The following is a 15,914-nucleotide window of genomic DNA, read 5'->3' as shown; positions in this document are numbered from 1 at the left end:
AACAAGGCAGGCTGAACAAAACAGTTAAAGAATAAAAATAAAAATAACTACAGGCCTCAAGTACTAGGAACATAAAAACTATGTTCATGACCAGGCTCCAGTACAGCTGAACAAAAATGGATACGTTAAAGACTAATTAATCACGGAAGGTTTAAAACCCGCTTCCAATCACACACACACACACACACACACACACACACACTCACTCACTCTTACTCTGGATGACTAAAACCAAGGAAGATACCTCCATGGAGAAAATAAATGCAAGCAAGAATTCCACAGAGGGGGCTGGAGAGATGGCTCACTGGTTAAGAGCACTGACTGCTCTTCCAAAGGTCCTGAGTTCAAATCCCATCAACCACATGGTAGCTTATAATTATCCATAACAAGGTCTGACTCCCTCTTCTGGAGTGACTGAAGACAGCTACACGGTACTCACATATAATAATAAATAAATCTTTAAAAAAAAAAAAGAATTCCACAGAGAAGTGAGGACTGAGGAAAAGAACTAGGTCTAATGGAAAGCCCTTGGTGATCCCATTTGAATGGATTGGAAGTTCCATGAAGGCAGGAACTTTGAAATGCTTGTCTGTTGGCATAGCCCTGCCCCTAGTGCAGCCCTCTGTATACAGTATGTGCTTCAGAATGTTTCAAAACCAGTCATGAATAGAAAGGGAAGGAGAGGAGACCCATTTAAATTGAAATGAGAAAAAAAATAATGAAGAAAATGCATCAAATAAACTTCCCTTAAAGGAGTTTCCTAACTAGACTTGATAGCATCGGCTTGTAATCCCAGCTCTTGAGAGGCTAAGGTATCTGGATCACGAGTTCAAAGCCAGCCTGGGCTTCATAGCAAGACCCTGCTTTGAAACAAAAGAAAAAAGAGGTGGGTCAGTGAGCTCAGACAAAGATGACTCCCTCAAAAGAAAGAGCACGAAGACTGACACCCCACACACATTGATGCTAATCCTGATCGTTTATCCCCTCAGATGAAGATGATCTAGAAGAGGACTTATGTGGCACTCATCGGCAACGAGGTATAAGAAAGGATTGCACGACACTGGGTGGAACAATGGGGCCTCTGGTTTGAGAATGCACTATCATTACTGGTTCTGGTACATGACCCCAAAAGCCCAAAATATAGTGACTGGATAGAGAAGTGCCTTAACTTTAAAAGCAGACACCCGATCACTTTAATCGATGTCCTAGCACAGCCAAGATTTGTCTTCAAATGGTAGGCAGCCAAACCAGATATTTATTTTTTTCCTATCAGTATTTCTTCTATCAGTGCAGTGAAAATAGAATTGTCTCATCGGAGATCAGAGGGTTGAGAATGGAAATGTCTCCTCTCTGAGAGGTCCGAAGATTGCGAGTAGAGAGAGGAATAGAAATGTGTCAGGTCTGAAAAGTGAGCCTGGAGTGAAGGATCGAGCGACGGGGGAATGCTGACCTCTGATGGGCTCCTTTGATTCCAGGCACATTTGGAAATGAATATGTAACAGGTTTGTTGAATACAAAATCACATCTTATTCATCCCAGACTGTTAGCCATGCTTCAGGCTCTTAGCGAGACCGTCCCTCCTAAGGTCAGATGTGCTTGGGAGTCTCCTTAAGTGGACCAAGGACTCACTCCTTCATTGTCAGTGAAGGAACGTTGCACGGTCCTTGGGGCACCTCAAGGACATTCATTCTATCAGCAGAGTCGGATTCAAGAGTGATTTAGATAGGAGCAGATTTTTTTCCTTAGAGTCCATGAAACTCGTAAGCTTAGGAGTTCTTTCCCGCTTTCCCTCCCTGCTCTCGGGTTCTCTAGCTCTGCTCATTTTCCTCTTGTCTTCCTCCTTTGCTTTGGACTTTTCTTCTCACTTACGGTCATCTAGAAAATCCCTTTTCCCCTTGCCAGTCGCTGCAGGAAATAAGCGCACGTGTGTGCAAGCATGCGTGAGCGAGAGGACAACCTCCAGTCTTGGTCTTCGTCCTTGCCTTCTACTTTGTGTGGCCCGGCAGGATATCATTGTTGTTTTGGCCCTACACTGGTTGCCCAGCCTGCTGGCCAATCACCTGCTACCCAGGATTCTTTAGTCTCTTGTTTCCCATCTTGCCATGGAAGCACTGGGATCACAGACATGTGACCTCTCTTGGTTTTGCTTTTAGATGGACTCTGATGATTAAAACCTAGGTCTTCGTGCTGGTTAGACAAGTGCTTTTCTCCACTGAGCCATTTTCCCCATCCCTGCAGGAAATGACTCTTAAAGGGTTAGTGAAGGACAGGTTTGCAAAGCTCCAACTTCTCCCTGGGAAGAGGGGAAGATAGTCAGAGGTCATGATACCAAAGCAGAAGGGAAAGCACTCAGAATGCGTAGGCTTCTCGGATGCTCGCACCTAATGATTAGCCAGGATGTTAAGTCCTCCAAAACTGAACGTGTGAAGTTTTGGTTGTGAGCTTTAGCCTTTAATGGCTGAGCGCTCTCTCCAGCCCTGAAACCTAATTTCTATAGTTTTCTACTTGCCATACAGAATCCCAACAGAAAATCTGGCCTAGCATGTCCCAAATAAGGCTTTTCTCTACCAACCTCTATCACCAGCATAGAAAGAAACACCCTCAACATGGACACCTTGGGTGGGAATAACTAGAAGCCTCCTGTGGCCAACACTGTATTAAACTTCATTCATGAAGTGCCAGTGTCCTGGCAAAGTCTAGCTTCCCCTCCCAGACTCCTCCCCCCTCTCACTTTCTCCCAGGTTCTATCTGGGAGGTTAAAGGAGATTTATTTTTTAGCTATCCCAACAGGTATAATTCAATTAGAGTTTGTTTGTTTTTTAAAGAAGTCTTTTGTTCCTCATACATTCTGCCTCCCAAACAGGTGTTGTTAACATGAGGCTAGCTCTAAATATTTTCCCCAGGCTTGTACTTCCCACCAGTTATAATGATTGGTGACTTGCTGATTAAAAAAAAAAAAAAAAGGAGGACTTACGCTCTCTCTGCAGAATCTGAGGCAGCGATTTTTGTTATTCATGTTTACTTATTTTTTTTATTAAGATTTATTTTATTTATATGAGTACACTCTTCCCGGACACACCAGAAGAGGGCATCAGATCCCTTTAAAGATGGTTGTGAACCACCATGTGGTTTCTGGGAATTGAACTCAGGACCTCTGGAAGAGCAGTCAGTGCTCTTAACCGCTGAGCCATCTCTCCAGCCCTCATGTTTACTTATTTATTTATTGAATTTATACAGTGCCTTTTCTCCAAAGGAGCTATACAAACTACAACACATATGTAACTTCCTAATGTCATCTCTTAGTTTTATAACAACAAAATATAGAGATTTGGGGGAAGGGCCAACAGTTTGAATGAAGGCATTTAAAAGGCAGGGACAGAGTAAATTCTTAGGTCATAGATGAGCTTGTGTCTTTTAGTTTTTCTTGGGTGTCACCTGTTTGGGAGGGAAAGGCCTGTCCCAGCTGCCTTTCCTGCTAAGGTGCTGTGGCTGACACATCTGAGGACCCTTCTCTATCCCACAGACCCTGTCACTTGATACTGCACTCTCTCTGACAGAACTGCTAACATTTTCAAGCCCACCTCCAGATCTTATCCGAGGAGGGAGAGAGGAACAGAATTCAGTTTATCCTTATTGAGTGTTAATGACCCTGTAAAATGCAATTTCTTTTATTTTATTCTGTTACCTAGAAAATCTATCACAGCCTTGTAGTATTGATTGCCCAATCTATAAAGAGCTCGCTTTACAGTGTGACTGTTAGTAACATGGTTACTTTAATGAGTGACTCTTCAACACCTCAGATTTTCTCTAAATTCCAGCTTGGCAGTCCCACAGTGGATCTAACACTGAAGGTCTTTAGTGGTGAGATCATATTTTCCTGCTTTGCTGTGAAAAACTTCTGGGTAGCCCAAAGCAAGACTCACTGTAAGCTGTTGGCATAAAATTTTCCCTTGCTTGGGTGTGCCATGCTGTAGAGACAGGTCACCCTTAGACACATAAAGTCGCTGGCCAAGGAAGGTCTTGGAATAGGGCTCTCCTCTCTCTGTGTGTCTCTCTCTCTGTCTCTCTCTCTCTGTGTCTCTCTGTTTGTCTCTCTGTCTCTCTCTGTCTCTATGTGTTTCTGTTTGTCTCTGTGTCTCTGCCCCTCTTTGTGTCTCTGTCTCTGTGTGTCCCTATTTGTTTTTCTCTGTGTGTCTGTCTCTATCTCTGAGTGTCTCTGTTCAGTCTGTCTCTGTGTGTCTCTCTCTCTTGTGTCTCTGTATCTTTGTGTGTGTGTGTGTCTCTGTCTGTCCTTCTGTCTCTGTGTGTCTCTCTGCGTGTCTCTCTGTGTGTCTCTGTCCTTCTGTCTCTGTGTGTCTCTCTGTGTGTCTCTGTCTTCTGTCTCTGTGTGTCTCTGTCTTTCTGTCTCTCTCTGATTGTGAGCAAACCAAGCTTATAAACATGGCAGAAGAGCAGAAGAGTGGTCTTTCACAGGCTTTCTATCCTGGAGACCCTCTCTCTGCTAGCCCACGGTGATGCCCACTGACAGAAACTCCTACACCAAACCAGAGGGAGCTTCACGGGCTCCTGCAGCTCTTGCCCCCTGGTTTCCAGGACCAACTCTGAATCGAGCATCACCCGCTAACATTTTAGCCCAATAAAAGGAACCGATGAGGTGAGAATCAGGACCTGTGACTATTCTTCATACATAAATCATACTTACAAAATTAAGGGGCATAATAATTTCATAAGTCAAGATGAAATGGACTTGAACATAAGCAAATGGTATGGAAAATGAGCAGAAAATATTCTTCCTGCTCTGGTGTCACAGTGAGTGGCACCTGGCAAGTTTCTTCATATTTCTGAAATTATTCATAAGGTAGCAGTGAGTCTCTGCTCTGAGTCTACAAAACATGGTAGCCCCTTCTGGCTTGGTTTACACTAGAGTGTTCCAAGCCCCTGTGTACAGAGTTGGTCCAGCACTCACTGGGCCCTACTGTGGTAGGTTTGTTTTCAAGGCTTTGTCTGGGGTCCCTAATTTAAACAGCTGTGCCTAATGCCAGACCTCATTGACAAAGCCCCTTTACTCATCAGGAAGATGTAAACACCACATTGACCTGCCTTTAGCCTCTTTTCCCTGGTCACAGCTTGAACCCTGAAGCTACCCAGTGCCCGGAACCAGCTGAGCTCTAGGAGGAACAGCCATCTTTGACAACAAAGAAAGCCAGACAGGTGTTCTGGGCCTTTTACTAGGTGCTTCCATTGAGTCTGTCACCAGTAATACCAGCCTGAACTCCATAAAAGGAAAAACGCCTATCTCGGTCACCAAGAACCTGGTGCGGGATGACGTAGGCTTCCTAATAACCACCTAGAAAGGGAAAGGAGACTCTGCCGGTTGCTCTTCTTTGTGATCCTTTGCTCCTTTGAAGCTTAGCTTCTTCCCTCACATGGGATTAGACAGATAAAGACGCTCCCGTCCCACCCCGCCCCACCCCCATTTCCTCTAGAAACACTCCTTCCTAGCTCTGCTTGCAATTTAAATGCAGTGATCGGAGCCATTAGCTTCCCTATCATTGTAATTGTTGTTAATTGTTATAACTGTTTTAGTTATTAGTGTTGTCATTATTGCTCTAGGTCCTCTGTCTGTTTTATGCTGAATATATTAGAGCTTTTGCTTTTGAATTACCAGGCTTTATTTAGTGTAGAGTTACTTTTTTTTTTTTTTTTGGAGGGACGTTGAGAAATGCTGGCATTAAGCTTTTATTCTTTTGTCTTTCATTCCAAATGGACAGACAAGAAAAAAAGTAATTAGATGGAATAATGTCCTCAAAATGAGAATGAGGATGTTTTTGAATTAATTAACTGGTCAGAAGATTGCATCATTTCTGACTTAGGCTGTCGCCAGTGTGGTGGAAACCTAACGGAGCCAAAAGTCTAGTCCACAGAGACAAACCTGGCTCTCAGGAACCCGTATCTGCCCTCATTCTCCTGTCTCAGGATAAGCAAGCCTGGTTAGGGCACAGCTGAAGACTGTGGTGCAGAGCTGCAGACCTGCAGGCCCTTCCTGAGGCCAAGCTCAGCCTCGCCTCCTCCCCACTTCCAGATCTTTCTGTGATGCTCGGCAGGCCAGGCTTTTGTAAACAGCTGAAGCTTCAAAGACTCCTTCATGACTGCTAGGACTCTGCTAAGCTCCCTCTTACACACAGCATCCTCAGCCTCCTCAGTCCTGAACACCAGTATAGTAACTCTGGTTCACAGCGCCCCACCCCACCCCCAGCTAGAGGGTAGCCTTGAGAGCAGGGACTGTGCATAACCTGTGTGGAATCCCCGGTATCCAGCATGGTCCCTGGTTTTATGCACAGACCTGATGGATGCCAAGGAAGGAAGTTGCCTGTACTCTAGTGCATAAATACGAATCTCATAAGTTAGACAAGGATCTTGTTCTGGGGGTGGGGGTCCAATCTATCCAATTTATCCAGCTAAAGAATGACTCCCCCACTCATCTCCTTAATACCAAAAGACTCTGTGGGCAGCAGGTTGACCGCCTTCCCCAGTGCGTTAGCCTTATCATTCTGCCTAACTGCTCAGAGCTCTTAGTCATGCTCCTTAAGCCTGGGCGGGGCTGTCTCCTGGGTTCCTGAACACCAAAGGCCTTTCTATATTCCTGTGTCTTAGAAAGCTCATGTCTATGGTTAGTTAAATTTGTCTTCCTGTCTCCCTGCACCCCAGCTCCCTGTTTTCTGAGGCAAAATCTCTCTCACCACATAGCCCAGGCTAGTCTCGAACTCACCTTATAGTCCAGTTGGCCTCAAACTCAAAGCAGTGCTCCTGCCTGCGCCTTCTGCTTGCTGGGATCATAGGTGTGGACCACTGTGTCTGGTTTGTAATGTGTCTTTAGCTTAGGTCTTTCCTCAGGCGGTCTCCTCCACCATTATCAAGTCGTGATAGGAATCTCATATATATCCAAAAGGTACCTTAGGAGCTGTCTCACACCCAAGCACCATGGGGACCAGAAACTCAAAGTGACTATGCACTCAGCCAGAGAGTGCCATGGTAGCTCTGCCAGTCTTCCCACCACTCATAAATAGCCAAATTGGGGTTTTGAAATCTATTTTTTATTTTTTAATTTTTTTTTCTCTGCCATCTACAAATCCACAAAGAATATTGATGTCATGTGGCCTCTCATTCCTCGGCCTAGTCAAAGTCTCGGGATGATTTATAAACTCCCTTACAACTGAGAATGTATAACATAGCCTCTGGGGAAAACGCCATCACTTTTTAAGGTTGATATTTCTCTATCATTTCATGCACTGATGTCCCCCACCCCAAAAAAATATGCTTTCTCTTTTCAACAGTTAGCATTTTTCTCCCAATAGATTTTTCTTCCCAGCATGTTCTTCAGCCGGTGGCAGAAGGTTTCCCTGACAGCTTTGTGCGCTGCCCTCTACTGTCAGCTTCAGAGACAATTCTCTGTGTAAAGAAAACATGCCCCCGTCTCTATGGTTGACATTTTTATTTCTGTTTGCAATCTGCTCTTACCCAAACAAGCCAATCTCTCCTCTGCTTTTGTGCACTTTAAGATGCCTAATAAGAGTCTTTTATAAAGACATACAGGGAACTGTTCCACTGTGCCTCTCTTACCTGAATTATTCATAAGTTAGGCACAAACTGCAGAGGGAGCAGGCACAGCCAGGTCCTCTGTGGTGCCTCGCTGACCATTTGCACCCCATCTGTTGCCGTCAAGAGCATCCTCAGAACTGTGGGAGCTCGTGAGAGAATCCAAACAAATTCAGACCAAGTAGGAATCAGTGAGACAGAGTCCCTAGAAATCACACAAATTTTTTTGCTCCATTTTTCAAGACAAAGTGTCACAGTGAAACCCAGGCTGGCTTAGAATTCATGATCCTCCTGCATCAGCCTCCTAGCTAAAAATGACACAGGTTTTTAACTACATCTCAGGACTCCTGAGTCCCATAGATCAAATTTCACCTTTGGCAAGTGCTTGACTCACAGATATAGTATGGAATATTCTAAGAAACTCCAAGTGTCCCTGGTCCAGTGGGCATTAGCTCTCCCGCCATTCAAACCCCCACATGTTCGCCCACTGCGTACAATGGTGTTTAACCTTTCCCGGTAGAAGAGGATCAATATGAATTCTTCATTGTTAAGAATCGATGGCTGTCCTGTGGCATCACTGCCATCTAGTCTGGCTGAGGAACTCAGTAAATCTCTCCTGTGCTGTCTAAAGCTTGGTTTGGTGTCTTCAGTTGCTTTCATTTTTAATGCAGATCAGTTTGGTTTCTGTTCCCCGGGGGCTTGCAGATAAATCTTGGCAGACGTGTTCAGGGTCTACAAATGAGATGCTGGAAAAGGGCCAGCCCACCCAGAATTTAGTTGTAATGGATGAGACACCCCCATGGCTCCACTTAAAGACCGGGCTATTCGGTTCAGTATTTATTGGTGACTACCTCATGAGGTACCTGGGATGAAGCTTCTGGGTAAGAGAGGAGGCCAAAACGTGAGGAGTGATGCAGAAGAATGTGGCCGACTCAGCTTCTCTTGTGGACAGGCAGAGGGTCTGTTCCTACACACACACACACACACACACACACACACACACACACACACACAGAAGAGATGCACTCCCGTGTTTGGATGCCCTGGATCAAGAAACCTAGTGGGAAATATCTTTATGCTGCTTGTTTACAAACCAACTGAGAAATTATGTGCCTGGTTTTCTCCTATTAATAAATACATCTATTACCATATCATTGAGCAGCCTTCCTACTAGGGGTGATCTGTAAATATTTTATGTGAGTTAATGATCTCTCCTCCCATAGTCCTTTGCTCTGAGTGTTTGTCATCTGGGGCCCCCTGAATCTTAAGTTTCCTGGAGGCTGTATCAGAACCCCGGTTTCCATTTGCAGCCAAACTGATTCCTTTTATCTTTGCTTTCTCTTCTCTTTGATCAGTGGACTATGCCGATTATTACCAAGGCCTATGGGATTGCCATGGTGACCAGCCAGATGAACTGTCCTTCCAACGGGGTGACCTCATCCGCATTCTGAGCAAGGTAAAAATGTAGAATATAGGGCTTGGATCCAAAGCTATGTTTTCACTCCTGTTAGCATCCTTAGCGTAACCAGAATAATCCCATGTTATTACGCCTCTCTCTGTATATTACATGGCTTTCTTTACACACAGATCAAAATCCCCTTTAAAGTATAATTGTTTGGGAAATTTTTTAATTGAAAACTGAAGCCCAGGAATCATTTTTTCACATTTAAAGATACACTAAAGCAAATTTAGATATATATAATGAAGTAAATACAATACTAAAATTATGCCAGTCAAAAATTTGATATTTTCTGAGAACTTATGATGTATAAAGGTCACTCTATATACATAATTTATTACCATATAATACTATTGAAGACATTCTGGCTAGGTACACCAGATTTTTATTTCATTTATAGATAAATGAGCCGATAATATAATTACCAGTGGGAGGAGGAGTCAGAGCCTGTTAGCTCAATTGGTTTGAGCCAGTGCTGATAAGGCCAACGTACTGAATTCAATTGCACACAGCCCAGCTAACTTTATTCTCTTCTTCAAGCATAAGCCAGCCCTAGACTCAGCTAACACATGCTATCGTTGATCATAAAGCAACAGGGCTTTTTTTTTTTTTAAAGGGATTGATTATTGCCTGTCTATCATAAAAGAATTTTCTGGAGCCACCGGCTATAGTTTGAAGGAATTATGGGTCATCATCCTGTAAACAAACAAACAATATAAATAAATATTTTTACATATAAATAAATATATGTAAAAAGACCACAGATATTATACATCCAGACTAAGACAACACATTTTATTCCTAAGAGAATTTATCACAGAGGCCGTTCTCTATGCAGCCTGTCAATATCTACAAATATAGTTGTGAAGTAAGCATAAATTGCTCTCTAATTGGTGAGTATATGAACACCGTGGAGGAGAAGGTGAAACCCACTGTGTTATGAACATCACATTTGCTGTTTCTCTTATTCTATGACTGGTACCACTTACACCAAGGGTCTGTTTGTGTTTGAGATAGTCTGTGAGCTCCTTTACAAAAGACCAAGGGGCAGGCGAGAGGGCTCAGTGGGTTAAAGGCCAAGGGGCAGGCGAGAGGGCTCAGTGGGTTAAAGGCCAAGGGGCAGGCAAGAGGGCTCAGTGGGTTAAAGGCCAAGGGGCAGGCGAGAGGGCTCAGTGGGTAAAGGTACTTGCTGCTGAGACTAAAGACCTGAGCTCAGTCCCAGAGACGATGTAGAAGGAGAGGACTGACTCCTGAAAGTTGTCCTCTGACCTCTACAGGTGCATAGTGGCATGCACATACGGTTAATTAGTAAATAAAAAATGTAATAAAATACAAAATGTAATTTAAAAAAAAAGGCAGTGGTGGCACACGCCTGTAATCCCAGCTCTTGGGAGGCAGAGGCAGGCAGATATCTGAGTTCAAGGCCAGCCTGGTCTACAGAGAGAGTTCCAGGACAGCCAGGGCTACACAGAGAAAACCTGTCTTGAAAAAACCAAATCAAAAAGAAGAAGAAGAAGAAGAAGAAGAAGAAGGAGGAGGAGGAGGAGGAGGAGGAGGAGGAGGAGGAGGAGGAGGAGGAGGAGGAGGAGGAGAAGGAGAAGGAGTAAAGAAAAGAAACAGTCAGAAATCTGACTCCAGATGTCTTCCAGTGGTTTCAATGAACCAGGCCCCTTTAAACAATTACTAAATTGTTTATTAGTTATTAATTGTCAGTCCTAGCCCTTTGAAGGAAGTTAAGGGCTTTGTAGGCCCTGCTAGATGAGATCTCGATTTTCTGGTGATTTCTCCTGCGACTCTAACTCAGCACCACCCTACCACAATTTCGGCGCAGCTCCAATACACCAAGAATAAATTGGAAGCAGAGAAGGGGGTGGACACTGGCCTGACTGGTATTTCAAATGCCCGAAAGCAAGGTTTGCCGTGTAATAGAATTTGTGTACATTACCGTGTTGGCATTCGGGGTAATCGAGTTATCCACTCAGGTGTGACCAGGCCTCTGTTTGCCCAGAGCCTGCAGGTGAACAAATTAACTGTTTACATTGTCTAGAGCTGCCTGCAGCAGGAGGGGGTGCAGAGCCAGACTGGCGGCTGGCCTTCTCTCTGCCATGATTACTTTGTTTGTTTTACAAGTCTTTTGCCTTTGTTAATGGCTTCTCACTGGGGGTCCCTTCCCTCCAGTTAGATCTAAGGGGCTGTGCAGTGACCTGTCCCACAATATAGAGTGGTGTGTGGTTACCATGGCTGTGGTATTTCTATGAGATGCCTCAGAACGTTAGGCTGGTCTTTTAAAATCAAACCTCTGTTCCCCTCCTCCATGACTACATGCTAATGCATCAGAGTTTAATTCGGTGAAAATGCCTTGCTGCCTTAATTCTATCAGCTTCTTTCTCCACTGTTCCGGAAGGTTCTATGTCTATCAGTATTTCTTCCCCCTAAGCTATACCAGGTGCCTCCCTTCCTCATATTGCTAATCCCTGCAAATCAGAGGAGGAAATGACAAGGTTGTAGTTCAAGGAACATTCCTTTCGCAAGCTTCATTCTGTTTAACGTCGGCATCGTCGGCATCGTCGGCTTGGGGAGCGGCTGGGATCAGATTTACCTTGATTCTATTACCTAACTCGATCAGAGCCCTCGGACGGAAAGGAACCTTAAAAGACCTCCCTTCCCATTTGCTTGTCTCTAAAAACCACAAATGAACCAATTCATACAGATAGAAACGGAGATTCTGATAGCATCTAGATGTCCAGCCATCGCCTGCTCTCTGGAATTATCTCTTAGGTTCATCCTCCCTCAGCCCCAGCTGGCTTCCTTTGCTGGAATGAGCCTGCCTCTCAGACCTGGAGCAAAAGAACACACTGTCGCACACTGAGTTTAGTCCAAGAGAATGGTGTCTGGAATACCCCATATGTCTGTCTTCCCTCCAAAGGCCAGTGGCACCTTGGCTGAGCAAGAAAGAGCTCTGTCTAGAAACCTGCAAAACGTTTCCCTGCAGAATGCAGGGCACAGCTGTACGGCTCAGCTCCACAGACTTGTTTCTTCACCTGTAAAATGAGGGAGTTGTTTCTCCCACCCTAGACACTTCCGTTCTAAACACAGTGGCCCGATGCTGCAAAGCTGCTGGGGAGAGCCGCACAGCACTCTATCTCAGCTTTAATTACTTGCTCCATTTGAACGACATGCATTCCAACTGCCACCTGTTTTGTCTTCACCCCCATAGTTACAACTGGTCTACCCCTCGCAAAGTAAAACTTACAGTGCTACGGATCCAGTCCGGGGCCTTAGGCATGCCAGGCCCTGGATAGTCTACTACCAAGTTAAATCTGTAGTCCTTTATTAAGGAAACACTGTGCTGGGTGGGTGTGGTGACACTCGGGAGGCAGAGGCATGCCGATCTCTGTGATTTTGAGACGAGCCTGGTCTACATTTTGAGTTCCTAGACAGCCAGGACTGCATAATAAAAAGATCATGTCTCAGAAAAAAAAAAAAAACAAAGGAAAGAAAAGGCTCTGGGGAGAGTCTGGAAGAAGGAGACTCAAGGCAGGGAAGCCAGCCGAAAGGATGGAAAGGGGGAAATGTTAGCTTTTAACTCTGCAGCAGCCCCTGCTGCTCCCTGCTGGGATGGGCATGTTTGCATGTTTGTTTTCACATGTGTTGGTATTTTGTCTGTACATATGTCTGTGCCCTCAGTGACCAGGAAAGGACTTTGGACCCCCTGGAACTGGAGTTACATGTGAGTCACTATGTGGGTGCTGGAAATTGAAACTGGATCCTCTGAAATGGTAGGCAGGGCTCTTAACCATCAACCCATATCTCCGGCCCTGCAATACACACACATACACACACATACACACACACACACACACACACGTATGTATATATATATATATATATATATATATATGTAATTACATGATATATGTGATATATATGGTACATGATCTATAGGTACCTAGATACATAGATACATAGAGAAACACACTCCCTAGTTATCCAGACAGCTCTACTACCTATCCTGTTCTCAAGTAGGTTATTTGTGTAACCTTGAAAAAAGCCACTTAAACTTTCTAGACTTTAAGGTCGTTATCTCTCAAAAGTAGCATAGTTTCCGTTCGTAGGGTCAAGTCAGAGAATGTATGTGAAGGTGTGCGTAGCCCTTAAGTAGTGACAGCGCCGCCTGTATTCTTCCTTTCCGTCCACTGACACACTAAAAGGCTCCTTTGTGTTGGACACCTCCCGTGATTTCAATAAATCATTGATACAGTAGACCAAAATGAAAGTCAGCAAGATGGCTCCATGGGTGAAGATGCCTGCCACCACGCCCACCGCCACGCCTACCACCATGCCTGCCACCATGCCCGTCACCACGCCAGCCACCATACCTGCCACCACGCTCGCCACCACGCCTGCCCCTTGAATTCCATCCTGGGATCCCCATGGCAGAAAGAAAGAACCAACTCCCAGAAGTTATCACCTAAGCTCCACATGCTTGCCTGTTGGCACATGCATACACACAAGCTGTGGCACTTACACGCATGCACACACACACACACACACACAAACAATTTTGATTCCTTTTTTTTTTTTATGAGAAAAGTGATTCATACACCAAGAACTCCTCAGAAGCTCCATCAGTTGAGACAAAGTTCTCTCATGTAGGTAAGAACACTCACTACCCAGTGAAGAGGCCTATATGGAAATGCACTGTGTCTTCGTGGTTTAGAAATATCATCACTGACACCAGAAAGCTTCCAAACCTCTCCTCCGGAAGAGACCTGAGCCATGTACCCATCTCAGGAGCAGTAACAGGGACACAGCCAGGAGCGAACCCTCCCGCTGACCGCCCCTCCGCACAAGCACACATTCCGAGGCCCCATGCAGCTCCACGCCCACTTAACTCGCTGACTTCTAATTTGGATCTTAAAATATATTGGAGAAAGATTTTAATAACGAAGCGGATGTGAACATCCAGCGGATGCTCCTGCACCCCTTTTGGGCCCAGAGATTTCAGAGCGGCTTTTTCTGGTAAGAGCCTCCCTTCCTGCGCCTGGAGGAGCCAGGACACAGCCCAAGCCGCAGCAGGGCGGTTAGTGCTTTTCAGTGACTCCAGATTGTGGCGCTGGTGCAGGTCTCCTCATACGTAACGGAATCACTCCTGAGAGCCTGCCTCTCGTAAATTACTTCCCACGATGCCGGCGACCACCGCAGAATTCAAGTTTGAACAGAGCAGGGAAAAGGTGTTTGAGAGGCCTGTTCACTCAGCTGCATTTTAATTTCCTTTTCAATCTTGTCCCAATTAATTTCACAGAATTAATCTCACAGAAGCAAACTCGGCGGCACTGAGGCTGTGTGGTTTTAGTGTGGCGGTCGCTCTGCCGCTCTGCCTGAACATGAAATAGGGGCTAATATAAAAACCCATCTGCCGTATTTGAAATACACACCGGCTGCTGCCCGGTCCTGTCCGACATTCCAAGCATCAACAGCAGGGGGGAAAGTGATTTGGGGGTTAGTGGCCATCAGTACCTGGCAGGGGTTCAACAACAGGTGTACTCCAAAAATCCATTCTGTCTGAGCACCGTGCATGACAGGGCAGGTGCTGAATCACTCTCGGTGCGCGGACACCGTGCCCTGGCTTCACTCCTGGTGTCTGAAGGCTGCAAGGCCCTTCTGGAATCCAGAGGCGCTATGGTCTTTCATAAGTAAGATGTTTCTATTTGCATAAGAGAAGTCACAAGTTTCCTTTCAGGGGAGTGACCTGACTTCCAGCCAGCAAGGTTTTCCCCCTAGAAAACATTCCTTCTAAATAACATAGGTGTTCCTGCTGTCTGAGATACCACATAACTGAACAGCCATTGGGAAAAGATCAGCCTCCAGTTCCAGAAGTAATTTATGGCAGTAACATGAGCCGTCCAGCAAATAAAGAGAAACATTGTCGTGGTGGAGCCACACCCCTTTTAATCTCTGCAAACCGAGGCAGAAGCAGGCAAATCTCTGTTGAGTCAGAAGCAGCCTGGTGTACATAGCAAGTTCTGGACCGGCCAGGGACATATATTGAGACTCTCAAAAAAACAAAAAGAGAAACTTGGCTAACTGAAGAGAAGAACCACGTACCCCTTACCCCATGTGTAGGTAAACTGAGCCAGAAGGATGCATCTCCTGAGCTTGGGCTGGTGTCCTTCACCGATGAGCATTAGATACCTCCAAGGCCTCATCCAGGCTCCTGTTTCCTTGGAAACTAGCATCAGAGCAACACACTGATCATCCCCTGAGGTTGATACTTAGGTGATGGCTTAGCCGGGACAGGGGGGTCTTTTCATGGCTTCAACGTGCCAGTCTTTGGGCTGACTTCTTAGCTGGTGGAAACAGCTTATCGTGAGGCATGATGGAGCCCCGTGATAAACTGTTCATGTGGGTAGATGGACTTCATGTGAAGGAGGATGGATTCATTTTGTCACCTGGGATGGAACAGCTGTCTCTGGCTCCCGCCCCCTGAATGCAGCAGGGCCTGGCCGGGCACACCTGGGCTGTGTTAACATAATGCCTGTTGTAATGGGATTTTAAAAACCCAGGGGTTTCTTCCCGCCCCTCCTTTACCTCCTCAAAGGACTACATAAGAATATAGACCTCTCTCTTCCCTTGGGCCTCCCTTCCTTTCTAAAAAAAACAAAAAACAACAACAACAAAACCAAACCTGTATGTTTAAAAGACAGAGAGAAAAAGAGAGAGACCATGCAATGATACTTCCTCTTTTAGGTATGTTTAGTTGAACATGATAAGACCATCATAAAAACCACTAAGTTAATCCCTTCGATTGCTTTAAAGGAAAGATTTATTTATTTATTTATTTATTTTTAATTTCAGG

The 15,914-nt window shown here is 45.1% G+C and overlaps 1 protein-coding gene across 3 annotated transcripts in view; it reads left to right on the top strand.

The window, feature by feature from the left end:
- Skap1 (src kinase associated phosphoprotein 1) overlaps window positions 1-15,914 on the top strand; it is a 298,516-nt gene that overhangs the window by 262,849 nt on the left and 19,753 nt on the right. For 2 of the 3 annotated variants that reach the window (XM_052193951.1, XM_052193952.1), the window contains exons 10-11: window positions 990-1,037; window positions 8,952-9,052. In XM_052193951.1, the coding sequence (XP_052049911.1) occupies window positions 990-1,037; window positions 8,952-9,052 (149 nt within the window). The remainder of the gene's footprint in view (window positions 1-989; window positions 1,038-8,951; window positions 9,053-15,914) is intronic. The other variant, XM_052193953.1, reaches the window with a different exon arrangement.

The sequence above is a fragment of the Apodemus sylvaticus genome, chromosome 10 (assembly GCF_947179515.1).
Source record: "Apodemus sylvaticus chromosome 10, mApoSyl1.1, whole genome shotgun sequence".
NCBI classification, from domain to species: domain Eukaryota; kingdom Metazoa; phylum Chordata; class Mammalia; order Rodentia; family Muridae; genus Apodemus; species Apodemus sylvaticus.
This window is presented reverse-complemented; position numbering and strand designations above follow the sequence as displayed.